Source organism: Choloepus didactylus, chromosome 22 (assembly GCF_015220235.1).
Source record: "Choloepus didactylus isolate mChoDid1 chromosome 22, mChoDid1.pri, whole genome shotgun sequence".
Lineage (NCBI taxonomy): Eukaryota > Metazoa > Chordata > Mammalia > Pilosa > Megalonychidae > Choloepus > Choloepus didactylus.
This window is the reverse complement of record NC_051328.1, coordinates 24,586,077-24,610,205: the sequence shown is the minus strand read 5'-3', so window position 1 is coordinate 24,610,205 and position 24,129 is coordinate 24,586,077. Positions and strand designations below refer to the sequence as shown.

General features: G+C 38.5%; 2 protein-coding genes across 2 annotated transcripts in view; one reads left to right on the top strand and one right to left on the bottom strand.

Moving 5' to 3' along the window:
- Positions 1-24,129, bottom strand: part of NFAT5 (nuclear factor of activated T cells 5) — a 163,024-nt gene that overhangs the window by 125,086 nt on the left and 13,809 nt on the right.
- On the top strand, positions 7,479-8,844 carry LOC119518523 (60S ribosomal protein L4). Its single transcript, XM_037815725.1, has one exon. The coding sequence runs from the start codon at positions 7,514-7,516 to the stop codon at positions 8,768-8,770; it is 1,257 nt and encodes a 418-aa protein (XP_037671653.1). The 5' UTR covers positions 7,479-7,513; the 3' UTR covers positions 8,771-8,844.

The window sequence follows — 24,129 nt, the reverse complement described above, 5'->3', positions numbered from 1 at the left end:
AAATGTATTATGTCCCCCAAAATACCATTATCTTTGATGCAATCTGTGTGGGCAGATGTATTAATGTTGATAAGATTGTAATTCTTTGATTAAGTGTTTCCATGCAGATGGGACCCACACAACTGTAGGTGATAACCCTGATTAGACAGTTTCCATGGAGGTGTGCCCTGCCCATTCAGCAAGGGCCTTGATTAGTCTACTAGAGCACTATATAAGCTCAGAAGGATGGAGCGAGCTTGCTACAGCCAAGAGGGACACTGAGGAATGCACAGGAGCTGAGAGAGGAGCTGCAGCTTATAGAGACATTTTGGAGACAGCCTTTGAAATCAGACTTTTGCTCCAGAGAAGCTAAGAGAGGACAAACACCCCAAGAGCAACTAAGAGTGACATTTTTGAGGAACTGCAGCCTAGAGAGCAACATTTTGGAGAAAACCATTTTGAAACCAGAACTCTGAAGCAGACGCCAGCCACATGCCTTCCCAGCTAACAGAGGTTTTCTGAAGGCCATTGGCCATCCTCCAAGGAAGGTGTGCCGGTTTGAGTGTATTGTGTCCCCCAAATGCCATTATCTTTGTGGTTTTGTGTGGGGCAGGCGTTTTGGTGATGGTTGGATTTGCTTGGAATGTGCCCCACCCAGCTGTGGGCAATGATTCTGATGAGATGTTCTCATGGAGGTGTGGCCCCGCCCATTCAGGGTGGGCCTTGATCGGTGGAGCTACATAAATGAGCTGACTCGGGGGGAGGAAGAGAGTGCAGCTGGGAGTGATGTTTTGAAGAGGAGCAAGCTTGCTAGAGAGGAACGTCCTGGGAGAAAGCCGTTTTGAGGCCGGAGCTTTGGAGCAGATGCCAGCTGCCTTCCTAGCTAACAGAGGTTTTCCGGAGGCCATTGGCCATCCTCTGGTGAGGGTACCCGATTGCTGATGTGTTGCCTTGGACGCTTTGTGGCCTTAAGACTGTAACTGTGTAGCAAAATAAATCCCCGTTTTATAAAAGCCAATCCATCTCTGGTGTTTTGCATTCTGCAGCATTAGCAAACTAGGACAGATTTTGGTACCAAGAGTGGGGTGCTTTTGCTGCTGAGTCTGCAAATACCAAACATGTTGGAACGGCTTTTTCAATGGATAAGGGGGAGTTTCTGGAAGAGTTGTGAGGAGCTTGATAGAAAAGGCCAAAACTGCTTTAAAGAGACTGTTTGTGGAAATATGGACTCTAAAGATACTTCGGATGAGGACTTGAGCAGAAATGATGAATGTGTTGTTGTAAACTGGAAGAAAGGCGATCCTTGTTTTAAAGTGGCACAGAATTTGGCAAAATTGAGTCCTGGTGTCAGATGGAAGGAAGAATTTAAAAGTGGCAACCTGGAATACTTAGCTGAGGAGATCTCCAGACTACGTGTGGAAGATATACCCTGGCTTCTCCTTGCAGCTTATAGTAAAATGCGAGCAGAGAGAGATAAACTTAGAACTGAACTCTTGGGTTCCAAGAAACCAGAAGCTGATGGCTTGGAAAATTACGAGCTTCCAGGGGGTGGAATCCCAGAAGCTACAGCCCAACGTGAGGATGTAACCAAACATGGAACCCAGCCACCATTTCAGTACAAGCCAGGATTGGAGATGGAATTATCCAGAAAGGATCTGTGGAAAGTCCTATTGTCTGATGGCTTTGACCCCTGTATGCTTCATGCAAAGCCAACAGAATTTTTGCGAGATCTTTATAGACGGAGCCATTGCCGGTCTGGACTGGAGGAGACAGACAAGGAAAAAATTAAAGGAAAAATCTCTTCAAAGACAGAGCCATGGAGGTTGAGGTCTGGAGTCAAGAGGTTTAGGGCTGGGAGAGTGGAGCAGCCCACATGCATGGAAAGGGTGAGTTTGCCCTGGAGGTCGAGGGCGGGCTTTCCGCCTCGATGCTCTGGAAGAGTTTTGCCACCTCAGGTCCCAAAGAGGGTGGAGCACATTCCCAGGGAATTGGGGAGAGCCTGGCTGCCACCACACTGTTCTGAAGGGGTTGAGCGTGTGTCCCAGAGATGGAAGGGAATCCGGGAGCTGTCCCGATGTTTGAGGAGGGTGGGGCCGAGAAGGTGGTCTCCCCAATGTGTGGAAATGTTGGCGCACTCACCTAAGTGTTTGGAGAGGAACGGGCTGCAGAAAAGGCCCTTGGGAAGGGTTAGGCTCCCACTCTCTCAAGCCCCAAGGATGCAACATTGTTCTGTAAATGACTCTCGGACTTTGAAATCTAATGGACTTTGTCCTGTGGGTTTTAGGAACTGTTTTGCTCCTGTTAACCCTGTTTTCCTTACTGTTTCTCCTTATGGCAATGGAAATGTTTATCCTATGAATGTCTCTCCTTTGTATATTGGAAGCACATAACTTGTTCTAGGTTCACAGATCCACAGCTAGAGGGGAATTATGCCTTAGAACTGACCAAGCCTAAACTGATTTTGATGGGATTTTGTACTTAACTTTTGTTACTGAAATGATTTAAGTTTTTGTGATATTGTGATGGAATGAATATATTTTGTATTTGGAAAGATAATGTCATTTTGGGGTTCAGGGGGTGGAATGTGCCGGTTTGAGTGTATTGTGTCCCCCAAATGCCATTATCTTTGTGGTTTTGTGTGGGGCAGGCGTTTTGGTGATGGTTGGATTTGCTTGGAATGTGCCCCACCCAGCTCTGGGCAATGATTCTGATGAGATGTTCTCATGGAGGTGTGGCCCCGCCCATTCAGGGTGGGCCTTGATCGGTGGAGCTACATAAATGAGCTGACTCGGGGGGAGGAAGAGAGTGCAGCTGGGAGTGATGTTTTGAAGAGGAGCAAGCTTGCTAGAGAGGAACGTCCTGGGAGAAAGCCGTTTTGAGGCCGGAGCTTTGGAGCAGATGCCAGCTGCCTTCCTAGCTAACAGAGGTTTTCCGGAGGCCATTGGCCATCCTCTGGTGAGGGTACCCGATTGCTGATGTGTTGCCTTGGACGCTTTGTGGCCTTAAGACTGTAACTGTGTAGCAAAATAAATCCCCGTTTTATAAAAGCCAATCCATCTCTGGTGTTTTGCATTCTGCAGCATTAGCAAACTAGGACAGAAGGTAACAACTGTTGATGCGTTACCTTGGACCACACTTTATGGCCTTAAGACTGTAACTTTGTAACCAAATAAACCCCCTTTATAAAAACCGATCCATTTCTGATGTTTTGCGAAAAGGCAGCACAAGCAAACTGGAACAGTTCACTAAAAAAAAAATCATCTAAAAAAAGCCATCTAAACACAAAAGTAGGCAGTAAAGAAAGAAATGAATAACAAAAAAAGTTTAAGACTTACAAAAACCAAATAGAATGGCAGAAGTCTTGCATTTTCGGTAACTACTTTAAATGAAACTGGATTAAACTCTCTAATCCAAAGGCAGAGATCAATGGAATAGATTTAAAAAAAAAAAAAGTACTACCCAACCATTTACAGAGACTCACCGTAAATTCAAAAACACAAATGGGTTGAAAGTGAAAGGATGGCAAAAAATATTTCATGCAAATAATAACCAAAAACAAGCTGGGGTGACTATACCAATATCAGATAAAGTACATTTTAAGTAAAATAACAAATTGTAACAAGGGACAAAGAAGGACACTATATATTGATAAGAGAATCAATTCAACAAGAAGATATAAAAATTACAAACATACATGTACCTAACAATAGAGGCCAAAAATACATGAAAAAAATATTGACATTTGAAGGGAGAAACAGATGGCCCAATATTAATGGTAGGAGACTTTAATATACCACCTTACTAATGATTAGAGAGGAGGGATCCAAGATGGCAGATTATAAGAGACAGAGCAAACTTCTCCTCCATGGAAAACACTAGATAAAAGACAGAAAGTGCTCCAGAATAGAGGTTCCAGAGTTCCATCGGCTGAGGAGAGACTTCTACATCTATAGTGACTGTGTACTTGGAGAAACTGAGAGAATGTGTGGGGAGACGTGTGAGTGTTCAGTCCGGAAAGCTGCTGGGTAAACAACAGATAGAGTCGCAGTCAAGTGCAGTGGGGAGAAACCGAGAGACTATATTCAGAGACGTTGAGTGTTTGGTCCAGAAAGCTGCCAGGGAAACAGCAGCTGGAGTCGCAGTCAAGCATGGTGGGGAGAAACTGAGAGACTGTGTTTGGAGGAGGATTAGTGTCTGACCCTGAAAGCCGCTGGGGAACTGGCAGCTAGAGTCGCAGCTGAGCATGGTAGGGAGTACCTTCCATACCCCGGGCAGCTGCCTCAGTATCTAGCATGGGTGATAACCCTTCACACACCCTCAGCCAAGAGCCCCCACGCCAGGGAAGGGCCGCTGCAGCAGGTCTGTGGAAGTGGGTAGTTTCCACACCCCGAGGGACTAGGGGGAATCTAAGCCAAAGGGTTAAATGCATACTGCAGTCCTAGGGTATTCCACTTGCAGCTCCAGGAATGACTGGGAGTACTGTGTCTTAGAACCGTCTTCCTGCCAAACTGTAGAGGGCATGCCTCCAACCTACAGAGCTGTTGGTTCCCACAGCACACGAAAAATTGGTACACTGATTTGACCCCCACATGGTTTGGGTCCCCACTCAGTGCACAGAAAAAGTTGGGGAGAACTGACATGAGGGGAGGGTAAGAGGTGGCTCAGGAGGGCCATCTGCTGGTAGGTCAGGGAAACTGCACTCTGTCAAGCTGTACTCTGTCAAATTATAGATAATTGTTTAAATAAGCTGGCATATCCTAAAAGAACCCTACCAAAATAAGCAAATGCCAAGAGACCAAAAACAACAGAAAATTAAAAAGCATACGAGGAAACCAGAAGATACGGATAACCAAAATGCCCAAATTAAAAAACCAGAGGAGACACAGAACTTGGAGCAATTAATCAAAGAAGTAATCACAAACACCAATATCATGGCTCAGAATATAAAAGACATCAAGAAAATCTTAGAAGAGCATAAAGAAGAATTTTCAAGAGTAAATAAAAAAAATAGTGAATCTCAAGGAATTAAAAGTTACTGTTGATCAAATTAAAAATATTCTTGAGACACAGAAAACCAGATTTGAAGATGCAGGGGAACAAATAAGTGAACTTGAAGGTCATGTGTTGGAAAGTGAAAGCACAAAAGAACAAATGATGAAAAAAACTGAAAAATTTGAAATGGATTTCAGGGAAATGATGGGAAACATGAAGTGCACAAATATAAGAATCACTGGTGTTCCAGAGGGGAAGAGAAGGGTAAAGGACTAAGAAGAGTATTCAAAGACATTGTTGGGGAAAACTTCTCAACCCTCCAAATGACATAAATATGCAAATCATAGATGCCCAACAAACTCCAAATAGAATAAATCCAAATAAATGCACTCCAAGACATATTCTGATCAGATTGCCAAATGCTGAAGAGAAGGAGAAAGATCTGAAAGCAGCAAGAGAGAAGCAATTCACCACATACAAGAGAAACAACATAAGACTAAGCAGTGACTGCTCAGTGGCCACCATGAAGGCAAGAAGGCAGTGGCATGACATATTTAAAATTCTGAAAGAGCAAAACTGCCAACCAAGAATTCTTTATCCAACAAAGCTCTACTTCATATTTGAGGAGCTTAAATTTTTCACAAATAAATGCTGAGAGAATTTGCAAACAAGAGACCAGCCCTACTTGAGATACTAAAGAGAGCCCTACCAACAGAGAAACAAAGAAAGAAGATACAGAGAGATGGAGAAAGATTCAGTACTAAAGAGATTCAGTATGGGTACGTAAAAGGACATTAAGAGAGAGAGGGGAAAAAATATATCTGACAAACATAAACGAAAAGATAAGATGGCTGATTCAAGAAATGCCATCACAGTAATAACACTGAATGGAAATGGATTAAACTCCCCAATCAAAAGATACAGATTGCCAGAATGAATCAAAAATTATGAACTATCAATATGTTGCATACAAGAGACTCATCTTAGACACAGGGACACAAAGAAATTGAAAGTGAAAAGATGGAAAAAATATTTCATGCAAGCTACAGCCAAAAGAAAGCAGGAGTAGCAACATTAATCTCAGATAAAATAGACTGTAAATGGAAGGATGTTATGTGGGACAAAGAAAGTCACTATATACCAAAAAAAGGGGCAATTCAAAAAGAAGAAATAACAATCATAAATGTTTATGCACCGAATCAAGGTGCCACAAAATACATGAGACAAACACTGGGAAAACTAAAGGAAGCAACTGATGTTTCCACAATAATTGTAGAAGACTTCAACACATCACTCTCTCCTATAGATAGATCAACAAGACAGAAGACCAATAAGGAAACTGAAAACCTAAACAATCTGATAAAAGAACTGGATTTAACAGACATATATAGAACATTACATCCCAAATCACCAGGATACACATTCTTCTCTAGTGCTCACGGAACTTTCTCCAGAATAGATCACATGCTGGGAAATAAAACAAGCCTCAATAAATTTAAAAAAATTGAAATTATTCAAAGCACATTCTCTGACCACAATGGAATACAATTAGAAGTCAATAACCATCAGAGACTTAAAAAATTCACAGATACCTGGAGGTTAAACAACATGCTCCTAAACAATCAGTGGGTTAAAGAAGAAACAGCAAGAGAAATTGCTAAATATATAGAGACAAATGAAAATGAGAACACAACATATCAAAACCTATAGGATGCAGCAAAAGCTGTACTGAGGGGGAAATTTATAGCACTAAATGCATACATTAAAAAGGAAGAAAGAGGTAAAATCAAAGAACTAATGGATCAACTGCAGAAGCTAGAAAATGAACAGCAAACCAATCCTAAACCAAGTAGAAGAAAAGAAATAACAAGGATTAAAGCAGAAATAAATGACATAGAGAACACAAAAACAATGGAGAGAATAACACGAAAAAGTTGGTTCTTTGAGAAGATCAACAAGATTGACAAGCCCCTAGCTAGACTGACAAAATCAAAAAGAGAGAAGACCCATATAAACAAAATAATGAATGAGAAAGGTGACATTAATGCAGATCCCGAAGAAATTAAAAAAATTATAAGAGGATACTATGAACAACTGTATGCCAACAAACTGGATAATGTAGAGAAAATGGACAATTTCCTGGAAACATATGAACAACCTAGACTGACCAGAGAAGAAATAGAGGACTGCAACCAACCAATCACAAGCAAAGAGATCCAATCAATCATCAAAAAGCTTCCCACAAACAAATGCCCAGGGCCAGATGGTGTCACAGGGGAATTCTACCAAACTTTCCAAAAAGAACTGACACCAATCTTACTTAAACTCTTTCAAAACATTGAAGAAAGTGGAATACTACCTAACACATTTTATGAAGCTAACATCAGTCTAATACCAAAATCAGGCAACGATGATACTAAAAAGGAAAACTACAGGCCTATCTCCCTAATGAATATAGATGCAAAAATTCTCAACAAAGTACTTGCCTTTTCCTGTGGGAGCCGCCGGGTTGAGAGGAGTGTGGCCTTCACCTCTCCCCGACATGGCGTGTGCTCGTCCATTGATATCGGTGTACTCTGAAAAGGGGGAGTCATCTGGCAAAAATGTTACTTTGCCTGCTGTGTTCAAGGCTCCCATTAGACCGGATATTGTGAACTTCGTTCACACCAACTTGCGCAAAAACAACAGACAGCCCTATGCTGTCAGTGAGTTAGCAGGTCATCAAACCAGTGCTGAGTCTTGGGGCACTGGCAGAGCTGTGGCTCGAATCCCCAGAGTTCGAGGCGGTGGGACTCACCGATCTGGCCAGGGTGCTTTTGGAAATATGTGTCGTGGAGGTCGCATGTTTGCACCAACCAAAACATGGCGTCGATGGCACCGTAGAGTAAACACAACACAGAAGCGATATGCCATCTGCTCTGCCCTGGCTGCCTCAGCCTTACCAGCGCTGGTCATGTCTAAAGGTCATCGCATTGAGGAAGTTCCTGAACTTCCTTTGGTGGTGGAAGATAAAGTTGAAGGCTACAAGAAGACCAAGGAGGCTGTTTTGCTTCTTAAGAAACTTAAGGCCTGGAATGATATCAAAAAGGTCTATGCCTCTCAGCGAATGAGAGCTGGCAAGAGCAAAATGAGAAACCGTCGTCGCATACAGCGCAGGGGACCATGCATCATCTATAATGAGGACAATGGTATCATTAAGGCCTTCAGAAACATCCCTGGAATTACTCTGCTTAATGTAAGCAAGCTGAATATTTTGAAACTTGCTCCTGGTGGGCATGTGGGACGTTTCTGCATTTGGACTGAAAGTGCTTTCCGCAAGTTAGATGAACTGTATGGCACGTGGCGTAAAGCTGCTTCCCTCAAGAGTAACTACAACCTTCCCATGCACAAGATGATGAATACAGACCTTAGCAGAATCTTGAAAAGCCCAGAGATCCAACGAGCCCTCCGAGCACCACGCAAGAAGATTCATCGCCAAGTTCTAAAGAAGAACCCACTGAAAAACCTGAGAATCATGTTGAAACTGAATCCCTATGCAAAGACTATGCGCCGAAACACCATTCTTCGCCAGGCTAGGAATCACAAACTCAGGATGGATAAAGCTGCAGCAGCACTAGAGGCCAAATCAGATGAGAAGGGGGTTCCAGGCAAGAAGCCTGTAGTGGGGAAGAAAGGAAAGAAGGCTACTGGTGTTAAGAAGCCACAGAAGCAGAAGCTTTCGGTGAGAAAGAAGGCTGCAGATACCAAGAAGCCAGCAGAAAAGAAACCTACCACAGAAGAAAAGAAGCCTGCTGTTTAAATTGCTTATTCCATAAAAGTCAAATTATATTGGACACCTTATTTTGAATAAAGACCAGATGAAAAAGGCAGTGAAAAAAAAAAAAAAAAAAAAAAACAAAAACAAAGTACTTGCAAATCGAATCCAAAGGCACATTAAAAAAATCATACACCATGACCAATTGGGGTTCATTCCAGGCATCAACGATGGTTCAACATAAGAAAATCAATCAATGTATTACAACACATTAACAAATCAAAAGAGAAAAATCAAATGATCATCTCAATAAGAAGCTGAAAAAGCATTCAACAAAATCCAAAATCCGTTTTTGCTAAAATCACTTCAAAAGGTAGAAACTGAAGGAAACTTCCTCAATATGATAAAGAGCATATATGAAAAACCCACAGTCAGCATAGTACTCAATGGTGAGAGACTGAAAGGCTTCCCTCTAAGATCAGGAACAAGACAAGGATGCCCGCTGTCACCACTGTTATTCAACATTGTGCTGGAAGCGCTAGCCAGGGCAATCCAGCAAGACAAAGAAATAAAAGGCATCCAAATTGGAAAAGAAGAAGTAAAACTGTCTTTGTTTACAGATGATATGATCTTGTATCTGGAAAACCCTGAGAAATCAATGACACAGCTACTAGAGCTAAAAAACAAATTTAGCAAAGTAGCGGGATACAAGACTAATGCACATAAGTCAGTAATGTTTCTATATGCTAGAAATGAACAAATTGAAGAGACACTCAAGAAAAAGATACCATTTTCAATACCAACTAAAACATCAAGTACCTAGGAATAAACTTAACCAAAGATGTAAAAGACCTATACAAAGAAAACTACATAACTCTACTGAAAGAAATAGAAGGGGACCTTAAAAGATGGAAAAATATTCCATGTTCATGGATAGGAAAGTTAAATGGCATTAAGATGTCAATTCTACCCAAACTCATCTACAGAATCAATGCAATCCCAATCAAAATTCCAACAACTTACTTTGCAGACTTGGAAAAGCTAGCTATCAAATTTCTCTGGAAAGGGAAGATGCCTCGAATTGCTATAAACACTCTAAAAAAAAAAAAAAAAAACGGAGTGGGAGGACTTACACTCCCTGACTATGAAGCTTATTATAAAGCCAAAGTTGTCAAAACAGCATGGTACTGGCACAAAGATAAACATATTGATCAATGGAATCGAATTGAGAATTCGGAGATAGACCCCCCAGATATACAGCCAACTGATCTTTGATAAGGCCCCCAAAGCCGCTGAACTGGGACATAACAGTCTTTTCAACAAATGGGGCTGGGAGAGTTGGATATCCATATCCAAAAGAATGAAAGAGGACCCTTACCTCACACCCTACACAAAAATTAACTCAAAGCGGATCAAAGATCTCAATATAAAAGACAGTACCATAAAACTCCTAGAAGATAATGTAGGGAAACATCTTTGAGACCTTGTATTAGGCAGCCACTTCCTAGACTTTACACCCAAAGCACAAGCAACAAACAAACAAACAGGTAAACGGAAACTCCTCAAGCTTAGAAGTTTCTGTACCTCAAAGGAGTTTGTTAAAAAGGTGGGCAGCCAACTCAATGGGAAAAATTTTTGGAAACCATGTACCTGACAAAAGACTGATATCTTGCATATATAAAGAAATCCTACAACTCAATGACAATAGCACAAACAGCCCAATTATAAAATGGGCAAAAGATATGAAAAGACAGTTCTCTGAAGAGGATATACAAATGGCCAAGAAACACATGAAACAATGTTCAGCTTCACTAGCTATTAGACAGATGCAAATTAAGACCACAATGAGATACCATCTCACACCAATTAGAATGGCTGCCATTAAACAAACAGGAAACTAGAAATGCTGGAGAGGATGTGGAGAAATTGGAACTCTTATTCATTGTTGGTGGGACTGTATAATGGTTCAGCCACTCTGGAAGTCAGTCTGACAGTTCCTTAGAAAACTAGATATAGAGTTACCCTTTGATCCAGTGATTACACTTCTCGGCATATACCTGGAAGATCTGAAAGCAGTGACATGAACAGATATCTGCACGCCAATGTTCACAGCAGCATTATTCACAATTGTCAAGAGATTGAAACAACCCAAATGTCCTTCAACAGATGAGTGGATAAATAAAATGTGGTATATACACACAATGGAATACTACACAGCTGTAAGAAGGAACAATGTCATGAAACATGTGACAACATGGATGAAACTTGAAGACATAATGCTGAGCGAAATAAGCCAGGCACAAAAAGAGAAATATTACATGCTACCACTAATGTGAACATTGAAAAATGTAAAACAAATGGTTTATAATGTAGAATGTAGGGGAACTAGAGATAGAGAGCAATTAAGGAAGGGGGAATTATAACTCAATAAGAACAGATAAGCTATCGTGGGTAAATTTAACATCCTGGGAATGGCCAGGAATGACTATGGTTTGTTAATTTCTGATGGGTATGGTAGGAACAAGTTCACAGAAATGTTGCTATATTAGGTTATTTTCTTGGGTTAGAGTAGGAACATGTTGGAAGTAAAGTAGTTATCTTAGGTTAGTTGTCTTTTTCTTACTCCCTTGTTATGGCTTGTTTGTAATGTCTTCTTTTATTGCATGTTTTTTTTTTAATTTTTTTTTTGTATATAGTTGATTTTTTTAAAGAGTTAATTAAAAAAAAAAATGAAAAAAATATGTAGAGCCCCCTTGAGGAGCTGGTGAAGAATGCAGGGGTGTTGGGCTTCCCCACCTCAATGGTTGCTGATGTGCTCACAGACATAGGGCCTGGGGCTTTGATGGGCTGAGCCCTCTACCATGGGACTTGCCCTTGGCAAGACTGTTGCTGCAAAGGAGAGGATGGGCCTGCCTATAATTGTGCCTAAGAGCCTCCTCCCGAATGCCTCTTTGTTGCTCAGATGTGGCCCTCTCTCTCTACCTAAGCCAACTTGAAAGGTGAAATCACTGCCCTCCCCGCTACGTGGAATATGACTCCCAGGGAGGAATCTAGACCCGGCATCGTGGGATGGAGAACATCTTCTAGACCAAAAGGGGGATGTGAAAGGAAATGAAATAAGCTTCAGTGGCAGAGAGATTCCAAAAGGAGCCGAGAGGTCACTCTGGTGGACACACATGCACAATATAGACAACCCTTTTTAGGGTCTAATGAATTGGAATAGCCAGTAGTAAATACCTGAAACTATCAAATTACAACCTAGAATCCATGAATCTTGAAGAGATTGTATAAAAATGTAGCTTATGAGGGGTGACAATGTGATTGGGAAAGCCATATAGACCACACTCTCCTTTGTCTAGTTTATGGCTGGATGAGTAGAAAAATGGAGGAGGGAAAAAAAAAAAGAGGCACCCAGTGTTCTTTTTTACTTTAATTGTTCTTTTTCAGTTTAACTTTCATTCTTATTATTTTTCTGTGTGTGGTAATGAAAATGTTCAAAAATTAATTTTGGTGATGTATGCACAAGAATATAATCGTACTGTAAACAACTGAATGTACGCTTTGTTTTTGTATGTCAATATATCTCAATAAAAATGAATTAAAAAAAAAAAAAACTTATCTCAAATAAGTAACCTAAACTAACACCTGGAGGAACTAGAAAAAGAAGAGCAAACTAAACCCACAGTGAGCAGAAGGAAGGAGTTAAGATTAGAGCGTTTGGGATGATGAAAAAGTTTTGGTAATAAATGGTGGTGATGGAGCACAACACAGTTAAACATAATTAATAGGAATGAATTATACATTTGAATGTGGCCAAAAGGGAAAATCTTAGGTTGTATATATGTCACCCGAATAAAAATTAAATGAAAAAACAAACTTACGTAAACCATGGACTATAGTTAATACAATTATAATAATATTCTTTCATTGTAATTTCATCAACTTTAACAAACGTACCACATTAATGCAAGGTGCTAAAACAGGAGGTGTATATGGGAACTCTGTATTTTCTGTATGATTTGTCTGTAAACCTACAACATTGCCAACACAAAATAAAATATGATAAAATACTAAAATGGAGGTGAATGAAATAGCTAGAATGACAAAGAAAAAAGGAAAGAGGATGCCATCTTAATTTGTCAAGATTTCTATAATAAATATCACAGACTTGTTGACTTAAGCAATAGGAATTTACTGTCTCACAGTTTTGTAGGCTAGAAGTCCAAAATCAAGATGTCAGCAGGCCTTGCTTTCTCCAAAATCAGTAGCGTTCTGGTGGAGGCTTGCTGGCAATCCATAACTCAACCTCTGCCTCGGTCATATGGCCCTCTGTCTCCTTCTTTCTCCTACTACCTTTTTCTCTGCTTATAATATAGGACTCTAGGCATATTGGAATAATGCCCACCCTAATTCAGTCTGGGCTCACCTTAACTAATAAAATCTTCAAAGATCCCATTTACCAATGGGCTCATATCCACTGGACTGGGAGTTAGAACTTGAACATCATTTTGTAGAGGACAAGATTCAATTCACAGCAGACACAAATAACTAAAATAAAAAATGAAAGTGTGAACATGACTGCTGAACTTAAAGAAATAAATAGGATTATAAGAGGATACTGTTCTAGTTTGCTAATACTGCCAGAATGCAAAACACCAGAGATGGATTGGCTTTTATAAAAGGGGTTTATTTGGTTACACAGTTACAGTCTTAAGGCCATAAAGCGTCCAAGGTAACACATCACCAATGGGGTACCTTCACCAGAAGATGGCCAATGGTGTCCGGAAAACCTCTGTTAGCTGGAAAGGCATGTGGCTGGCATCTGCTCCAAGTTCTGGTTTCAAAATGGCTTTCTCCTAGGACGTTCCTCTCTAGGCTGCAGTTCCTCAAAACTGTTACTGTTAGTTGCACTTGGGGTATTTGTCCTCTCTCAGCTTCTCCAGAGCAAGAGTCTGCTTTCAATGGCTATCTTCAAACTTTCTCTCATCTGCAGCTCCTGTGCTTTCTTCAAAGTGTCCCTCCTGTCTGTAGCTCCTCTTCTAAACATCACTCACAGCTGCACTGAGATCCCCCCTGCCCGTCAGCTCATTTATATGGCTCCACTGATCAAAGCCCACCCTAAATGGGTAGGGCCACGCCTCCATGGAAATGATCTCATCAGAGTTATCACCTACAGTTGGGTGGGGTGCATCTCCAAAGAAACACTCAAAGAAATCTAATCAAAACTGATAATGTCTGCCCACACAAGATTACATCAAAAATAATGGCGTTTGGGGGACATAATACATTCAAACTGGCACAGATACTTTTAATGAAAAATTGTACACCAACAAATTATGACAATCTAGATAAAATATACAGATTCCTAAAAACACACAAAGTAACTCAACTAACTCAAGGAGAAACAGAAGATCTCAACAGACCAAAAAAAAGTAGAGACTGAATCAGTAATCAAAAATCTCCCAAGAAAGAAAAGTCCAGGACCAGATGAATTCACTAGTGAATTTTACCAAACATTTCAAGAAGAATTTTCTAACATCAATCCTTCCAAACTCTTCCAAAAAATTAAAGAGGATGAAACATATCCTAACTTACTTTACTAAGCCAGCATTACCCTAACACCAAAGTCAGAAAAAAATGACAAGAAAAGAAAATTAAAGACCAATATTCTTCATGAATATATATGCAAAAATTCTCATCAAAATACTTGCAACCCAAATCCAACAGCATAATAAAAGGACTGTCCAGCATGACCAAGTGTCGTGAGGGCAGTTCCTTAGAAAACTAGATATAGAGTAACCCTTCGATCCAGCAATTTCACTTCTCGGTATATACCCAGAAGATTTAAAAGCAGTGACACCTGAACAGATATTTGCACACCGATGTTCATAGCGGCATTATTCACAATCACCAAGAGATGGAAACAATCAAAATGTCCTTCATCAGATGAGTGGATAACAAAATATGGTGTTAGTTGCACTTGGGGTACACACACACACACACACACACATAATGGAATACTACACAGCAGTAACAAGGAGTGAGGTTGTGAAACATATGACAACATGGATCAATCTTGAAGACACGATATTGAGTGAAATAAGCCAGACACAAAAGGAGAGATATTGTATTCTATCACTAATGTGAACTGTGAAAAATGTAAAATAAGTGTCTTATATTGTAGAATATAGAGGACTTAGAAATAGACAGCAGCTACTGAAGGGGGAATGACAATCTAATGAGAACAGACAAGATACTGAGGGTGATCTTAATTATACGGGAATGTTCAGGTATGACTATGGTTCATTAATTTTCTTTTGGTATGGTAAGAGCATACTGGAAGGAATGAAGTTATTTCAGGATATTTGTTTTTCCCATTGCTTGACTTTTTGTTTGGAAACGTTTTTTTTTTCTTTGATTAAGTTAATTTGAAAAACTTAAATAATACTAATAATAATAGCAATGTATTTAGGCACCATTCTAACCACTTTACTTATATTGATTCATTTAATCCTTACAAATCTATGATGGAGGCTCTATTATCAACCTTCATTTTACAGATGAGGAAACTTGAGGCCACAGAGGTCAAGTTGTCACACAGTTAGTGAGCAATGGAACCAGAATCTGAACCCAGGCAGTTTTGTTCCAAGGCCCACACCCTTAACCACTACATACATTGCCCTCTGTATATTATTAATGTATTTTCATAGGAGAGAATATGGTAAATAGAGAAGAAAAAAATTTTTTTTTCAAATTGCCTTAATTATTTTAAATTCTATATGACAAGAGCACAAGAGTATTGCTATGGAACAAGAGTACTGACCCCATGAAATGGTGTGTCAAATGTTCCTATACAGTTGGGCTTTAGACCTTGGAATTGGATCTACTCTAAAGCAAAGAACAGGGCCCCATAACATAATTTCAGTGTAACCCTTATTTCAAATGTGACAAATTGAGTGTAAAAATAGAGAGCCATTACCCAACTGAGTTGTTCAAAACAAAACTACTTTTCAGGCAATAGAGACTGAAGGTATTTTTTACTCTTGGCCAAAAGTAGCCATTTAAGAAATATGCTTATAATTACATGGAACTTTGAATAGGGAGTGAGATCTGGTTGGTCTGTACAGGTTAGTGAGAAGCCCCCATACATCCCAAAGTAATCTGGGCAAAGAATAAAAATGTATTTGCAAAGCCCCCTGGAGGCTCTGGGGTGGAGAAAAAATGTGGAAATATTGAACTTCCCCACCTGGGGACTTACTGATACTCTCACAAGCATTAGGGACTACCAATTCAGAAGGCCAAGCCCCCAATCTTGGGGCTTGCCCTTATGAAGCTTGTTACTGCAAAGGAGAGGCTAAGTCTACTTATAATTATGCCTAAAAGTCACCTCCAGAGAACTTCTTTTGCTGCTCAGATGTGGCCTCTCTCTCTAAGCCAACTTTGCAGGTAAATTTTCTGCCCTCCCCACTATGTGGGACAAGATTGACATGAGCGTAAATCTCCCTGGCAATGTAGGACATGACTCCTGGAGATGAGCCTCAACCCAGCATCGCGGGATTGAGAAAGCCTTCTGGACCAAAAGGGGGAAGAGAAATGAAATAAAATAAAGCTTCAGTGGCTGAGAGATTTCAAATGGAGTTGAGAGGTCATTCTGGAGGACATTCTTATGCACTATATAGATATCCCTTTTTAGTTTTTAGCATATGTAATAGCTAGAAGGAAATACCCAAAACTGTTGAACTGCAACCCATAGCCTTGATCCTTGAAGACAACTGTAGAACTATGTAGCTTACATGGTGTGACTGTGTGATTGTGTGATTGCGAAAACCTTGTGGCTCACACTCCCTTCATCCAGTGTATGGACAGATGAGTAAAAAACTGGGGACAAGAAGTATATGAATAATAGGGGAGATGGGAGGGATAGGATGTCTTGGGTGTTCTTCTTGTATTTTTATTATTATTATTATTATTTTTGAAGGAATTAAAATGTTCAAAACCTGATTGTGGTGATGAATGCACAACTATTATGGTACTGTGAACAACTGCTCGTACACTGTGGTTGACTGTATGGTATGTGAATATCTGTATGGTATGTGAATATATCTCAGTAAAACTGAATTTAAAAAAAAGAAATATGCTAAGCAAAACTGAACAATAATTTCATGGAACAAACCTTATTATCCTGAACTAAGCTATCAGGCAAAGGGAAAAAAAGGTCAGAAAAAGATAAAGAATACAACTTGGAATTTTACAACATTACATTTAAAATATGATTTCACTTAAACCATTTCAGGATTTATTTTCTCTTTATAATCATCTAAACCAAGGCAAAGTAATTCTGAATGTCAAATTTATATTATTTACAAATTGATATTCAACTTAATTTTTCTTTAACAATATAAAGAAATAGTACTGTATTGTATTGTAAAATGTCTCTCCCTGAAAAATCCTGAACTTTGACTAACATGGGTTTTTAAAATAGCATTATAAATGCTCAAACCTAAAACTATTAGGAAACCACTTTGTTGCATACTATAACCTAATTGTAAACCTAAAATTATTAGGAAACTACTTTGTTGCATACTCTTACCTAATTGTCTGATTTTTCAAGATTTTTCAATTTATAGGTTCATTCAAAATCCTAGTTTTTAGTCACCTCGTACTTAGCACTCATTAAAGGAGGGATAATGGGAAACAAATTATCAAGGTTATCAAGGAAAATAACCTCCTGATGCTTAGCAACAATATGAGGGACTTTCTCTCTTAATTCCTGGGTTTGGAATTCAAGAGCCTCAACCCTAAACACTTGAAAGAGTGATATGAATTATCAGGAAGTACAGACTCTGCAAACCTGAAGTTTCTATTCAATCTTAATGAAATACCAAAATTAGGAATATTTATTTTTTACTCTGATTCTTAGCTGTCTCGACTGCTAATACCTTTTATAACCCTCTGTTCTAGTTTGCTAATGCTGCAGAATGCAAAACACCAGAGATGGATAGGCTTTTATAAAACAGGGATTTATTTCGCCACACAGTTACAGTCTTAAGGCCACAAAGCGTCCAAGGTAACACACCAACAATCAGGTACCTTCACCGGAGGATGGTCAATGGCCTCCGGAAAACCTCTGCTAGCTAGGAAGGCAGCCGGCGTTCGCTACAAAGCTCTGGCCTCAAAACGGCTTTCTCCCAGGACGTTCCTCTCCAGCAAGCTTGCTCCTCCTCAAAAGGCCACTCACAGCTGCACTCACTGAGTTCCCTCTCTCTGAGTCAGCTCATTTATATGGCTCCACTGATCAAGGCCCACCCCGAATGGGCGGGGCCACGCCTCCATGGGAACGTCTCATCAAAACCATCACCCACAGCTGGGTGGGGCACATTCCAAGCAAATCTAACCAGCACCAACGTCTGCCCCACAAGACCACAAAGATAATGGCATTTGGGGGACATAATACATTCAAACTGGCACACCCTCTTAATTTTATCAAATTTTATCCTTTGAATTTCTGAGTTGAGGTTTTATCTATGTTTAATATTTTAAATCCTTTTTCTTTTAGTTAGTTGTTTTAATGTTACTTTTCTTAATCCTCTTCCCATTTTGTTTTATCCATAAGCAAAAAGCAAAGGAATTGACAGCTGTAAAGAAAATCTTTACCATAAACAGAAGAGGCTGGAATGCCTGTTTCATCCCTGTCTCTGTAGCTATTCTTCTGGTACCCTTTTTCATTTTGGTTCTCAAAAAACCTTAATCTGAATAACTTTAGACACAATAACCAAAAAGCCTCCCAAGTACAACAGTAAATTATATTAGCATAGAAAACTAATTTGGATAGATCAAATAGTATTTTTCTCAAAGGATATACCATACACTTTTATGAAGAGCTATATTTACTAAAATCCATGATCTCTGAAATATACAATTAGTGGACAAGTTTGATGAACAATGTGCTACTAAAAGGAGGTAGGAAAGGGGGAGGGTCCAACATAGACAAGGCCCTTCCATGTAATGCCCCAATATATCTTTGTTCAAGAACTAGATGGTGAGGAATATTCTAACAGTGCTTCGTGGAAGACGATTAAAACCCTTTCTTCACCAACTTCTAATCTTGCATCTCCAAACCTATAGGCAAAATTATAGATATTCTTGAAAACATTATGCTGAGGGAAATAAGCCAGACAAATATTGTATGATTCTACTTATATGAAATATCTAGAATAGTATGCACATTCATAGAGACAGAAAGTAGATTAGAGGTTATCAGGGGCTAGGGAGAAGTGGGAATGGGGAGGTTATTGCTTAATGGGTACAGAATTTCTGTTTTGGGTGATGGTTAAATGGTTGAAATGGAAACATTTTATGGTATATCAATGTTACCACAATAAAATTTTTTAAAAGATTATAGGTTCTAACCTAAAATGATTTTCCCAAAAGAGCTTACTTCACATAGTTCACTTTTTCTATTTCATTTTACTTATACAATATAAATGACTGCTAAATTTAACTTATAAATCTATTTGATTTGAGAGATTTCAAATCGTCATTTGCTTCTATGCTGGGTGACAAAATTTTCCTGATAAGTAGATGTAGCAAGTTGAGGAACTATTTCCTAATATAGGTGGATAAGAGAATACAACTCATCTAAATTTGAGTAAAAATGCACTTTTGGGGTGACACATAGAAAAGTAAACAATTGTGTGATAAGGACACAATTGCTCAGTAGCTGTCTTTGCTGGCTCTGGGTTACCTTTCTATTTTTAGGATTAGCTGTCATCTCCCTCTGAAGCTTGCTTCTCCCCCTCAACTTCCACCAAGTAGCGAGTATAATGCCACCAGATGAGTATAGGTAACCCTGATTACAGACCTAATCTTAAGTGTTCTTAGGAATAAGGTGACTTATTCTATAATTAGGGGAATATTAAACATATAGGCCAGTCAGGGTATCCATCATAAAATTACTTGATATATTAAAATCACTCGTCAGTTTACAAGAATTACTACAAATGACTAAAATGCCTAATTTATACCTAAAACATAATTAGTTTGTTCATAAAAATCTATTTGGACACAGCTTAATGTGCACTTTACCAGTAATGATCAAGATTAATTTAAATTTTGCTAAAGTGATTCATGTTCACATTCTCTCATTTATTCTCAAATAAACTTAAAACTTGAGCTGTGGCAACTGTCTAAGAAAATTATCTAAGAAAATATTGTCCTTTTAAATAGAAACATTTTTAGCCATAAGAAGCCAAATTAAAGAAAAATAAATTAAGCACTTTAATGTTCACACAAAACAAATACTAAACTACCTAAAAATGTCTTTTAACCAAGCCCTTTGATGAAATACAATTATACCTGTATTTAACCTAGCAGTTATCCAAGGTCCTCATTAACCTCTACCAGTGTCTAATTAATAAAACAAATACAAAGGAAACACCTTTTTGAGACTTACTAGGGTTTACAGTTTCCATAGCTACAGAAGTATGTCTCACTTCACTAACGCAGCTTTTCTTCTTCCTGGCTTACTGCCATAATTCTGTGACATTTATCAGAAAACTGCAATCCTCTTGCTACTATTAAATATAAACATTTGCTTTCTAGAAATCAACAAAGTGAATCAACCACACATATTAACAGTCAAAAATTTTTCCAATCTAAGTGAGGTTAATGTGTCTGCTCCATGAAGTTTTCAAAGTCATCTATAGTCTAATCTGGCTCATCAAAATTTATTTTTGGTTGTAGCCAAGATGTAGGATACTCAGAGTTGTTGACACCATCTCACTTATATTTAAAGCTACAGATTCTGGTCCCATATAGAAAATAACAGAAACTCACAATCTAAGAGAACAGAGGAAAGAAAACCGTAAATGATAGACAACTAAATATATTCCATTAAATAAGATACTTACAATAGTCTCCGTTCCATAGACCACCACACAACCACACAATTACCTCTGTCTCAGATTTCACAACAAAAGTTAGTATATCTCAGACTCTTAAAACTTTTATCAGAGACAGCCCCACACAATAAAAAATCAAGTACTAAATTCGAATCTGTTTTGACAGCCCTTATTACCTGTTTAAACTCATCCTAAACCATATACATAGCAACAGCTTTAATATATTAATTCATATATTGTACAAGTCACCATTTAAAGTCTACAATTCAATGGCTTTTAGTATATTCATAGGGTTGAGCAACCATAACCACAATCAATGTTGGAACATTTTCATCACCCCAAAAAAGTAGATATCACCTTCCAGCCTCCAGCCTCCAATAGCCCTAAATAACTACTAATCTACTTTCTGCCTCTATAAATTTGCCTATACTGGACATTTCACATAGATGGAATCATAAAAGTGTGGTCTTTTGTGATTGGCTTCTTTCACTTGGCATGTTTTCAAGGTTCATCCATGTTATACTGTTTATCAGTACTTAATTCCTTCGTATGCCTGAATAATATTCCAGTGTATGGATAACCCACATTTTATTTAACCATCTATTCATCACTTAATGGACAGTTTGTTTCCACCCTTTTGTTATTATGAATAATGCTGCTATAAACTCTCATATACAAGTTTTTGTGTAGACATGTTTCCATTTCTCTTGTCAATATATCTACGAGTGCGATTACTGGATTATATGGTAACCCTATGTTTAACTTTTTGAGGAATTTCCAGACTGTTTCCCAAAGTGGCTACTCCATTCTACATTCCCATCAGCAGTGACTGAGGGTTCTAATTACTCCAAAACCTCCCTAACACTTGTTGTTATCGTCTTTTTGATTATAGCCAGCCAAGTGGGTATAAAATAGCATCGCTTTGTGGTTTTTATTTTTACCTTCCTAATGACTAATGATATTGAGCATTTTTCATGTGTTTATTGGTACTTTATATATTTTTACTGTATCAGTTTTTATATTAAAACATTGATATATTTAGCAATATTTATGAAAAAGATAGTAAAATCAATACATTTTTAAATATAACAAATATGTTTAACAGCGTAAGTAGCACTTTACTGCCATTAAAGTAAATAAAATAGTTGTTCTAATCAATAAAATGAATTAGACCCTACCCAAATTGTGTTTACAGCCAGTAAACTAAATATTTCTCTCATTTAGCTGACAGTTTCATTTAAATAGAATCAATAACTGTGCTTGTGCCAGTTTGAATGTATTATGTCCCCCAAAGGCCATTATCTTTGATGTAATCTTGTATGGGCAGATGTTATCAGGGTTGATCAGATTGTAATTCTTTGAGTGTTTCTTTGGAATGCACCCCACCCAGCTGTGGGTGATGACTCTGACTGGATAATTTCCAGGGAGGTGTTGCTCCACCCATCCAGGGTGGGTTTAAGTTGATCAGTGGAGCCATATAAATGAGCTGACATAACAGAAGGAACTCAGTGCAGCTGTGACTGATGTTTTGAAGAGGAGCAAGCTTGCTAGAGAGGAACGTCCTGGGAGAAAGGCATTTTGAAACCAGAACTTCAGAGCAGACGCCAGCCACATGCCTTCCCAGCTAGCAGAGGTTTTCCGGATGCCATTGGCCATCCTCCAGTGAAGGTACCCGATTACTGATGTGTTACCTTGGACACTTTATGGCCTTAAGACTGTAACTGTGTAGCCAAATAAACCCCCTTTTTATAAAAGCCAATCCATCTCTGGTGTTTTGCATTCTGCAGCATTAGCAAACTAGAGCAGTGCTAAATAGGGCTAAAATGAAAAACAAAAATAACAACAAACCCCTCTCCTGGACTTTAGAATGCCATTATTTCAAAAACAAATTCTGAGTAAAAGTTATTTTTTAAGCATTCTTAATTCTTAACACAGTTATTTCAGAAAGTGTTACTATACTAATATAATCAATAATGCAAATCCCAAACCAGTGTTGTAGATGCTACTTTGCTCTAGGACCCTGCAGAAATTCAAAGTTGAAATAATTCCTATGCAGTGTTCCACACATGAAACTTCAAGAAAATCTATCTATAAATAATACTGCTAAGTCCAATTTCTCATTGACTTCTATTTTAAACGTGAAGTTCACTCCTGGAATATAACACATTTAAAAATTATAACATTCACTTACTTGTCATTTGAAGGGAAGTCGACATGGGTAATTCTCACACATCCACACCCCTCTCCACTGTATTAAAGTGCCAGGCAAAGCACGTCAAGTAAAAGACTTGAGAAAGGTATGTGATACAGAGCTGGTGTTGGGTAAAAAGCTCTATTTTCAATTCTACAATTACCTTATATTAACTGGTTATATTCTATTCAATTTTCTATTGAAAACAATTGTTTTATTATATCCACACAACCCCCCCCACCCACCCAGAATCCTCTCTATCATGGGGGGGGGGCATACTAATGAGAAAAGTTATATTTTCTGTTAAAGACAGCAAGTATCTTCTTTATCACAAACCTAAGGTCACATCCTAGCTTTCTCAATTATCCATGATGATCCTTTTTATCTATTAACTAACCATTCTAGATTGCATTTTTTTTTTTCAGTCTATAACATGTTAGGGATATAAAGGCACTCAAGAGAACTTTTGCTTACTATATTACAGTCATAAATTTGCCCAAAAGTTGCTCCTTTCAAGCTTCAAGAGAACTTTCTGATGCCAGTGTTCCACATTTAGTGAACAAATCCACCTTGATTTTCATCATATTTATCTAAGTTCCTGTTTTTACAGATTAAAGAGTTCCAATTCTTTAAAGTCTTAGCTCTCCATCTCTAGTTATTTTAATGCAATTAATATTCCAACTGAAGCTTGCTACAAGTTTATGCATTACTAGAGCACAATGCTCTCAGCTTTCCAAAACCCTTTTTTTCTGGATGCACTATTCATTCATTCAATAAATAAAAAGCACCTTCCAGGTATGTAGCTCTTGGGTCAGGTGTTATTAGAATGCAAGGTATAGGCGCTGCCCTTGAGAGGCTCACCACTATAACTTTTTAAAAAAGACTGGACTTTACTAGATGTTCTTATCAGTTGACTGCATCTTTCATTCTATGGCTAATTCTAATATTTTACAGCCAATTATTTTATCATGGTTTGGGTTTCTTTCCCTGAACACGTGAACAATCTTTTACTTCAATATAGAAGCTAGTTAGCCACTTTTTATGCTCTCCTACTTTCTGAGAGATCTTTCTCCAAATTGTTTCCATGATTTTACTAACATTAAAATAACAATTCAGAAAGAATAAAATACTTAGGAATAAATTTTTTTGAAGTGCAAAACTTATACTTTGAAAACTACAAAACATTGTCGAAAGAAATTAAAGAAGACCTAAATAGACTGGAAAAACATCCCATGTTCGTAGATTGAAAGACTTACTATTGAGATGGCAATACTCCAAAACTGATCTATAGATTTAATCCCTGTCAAAATCCA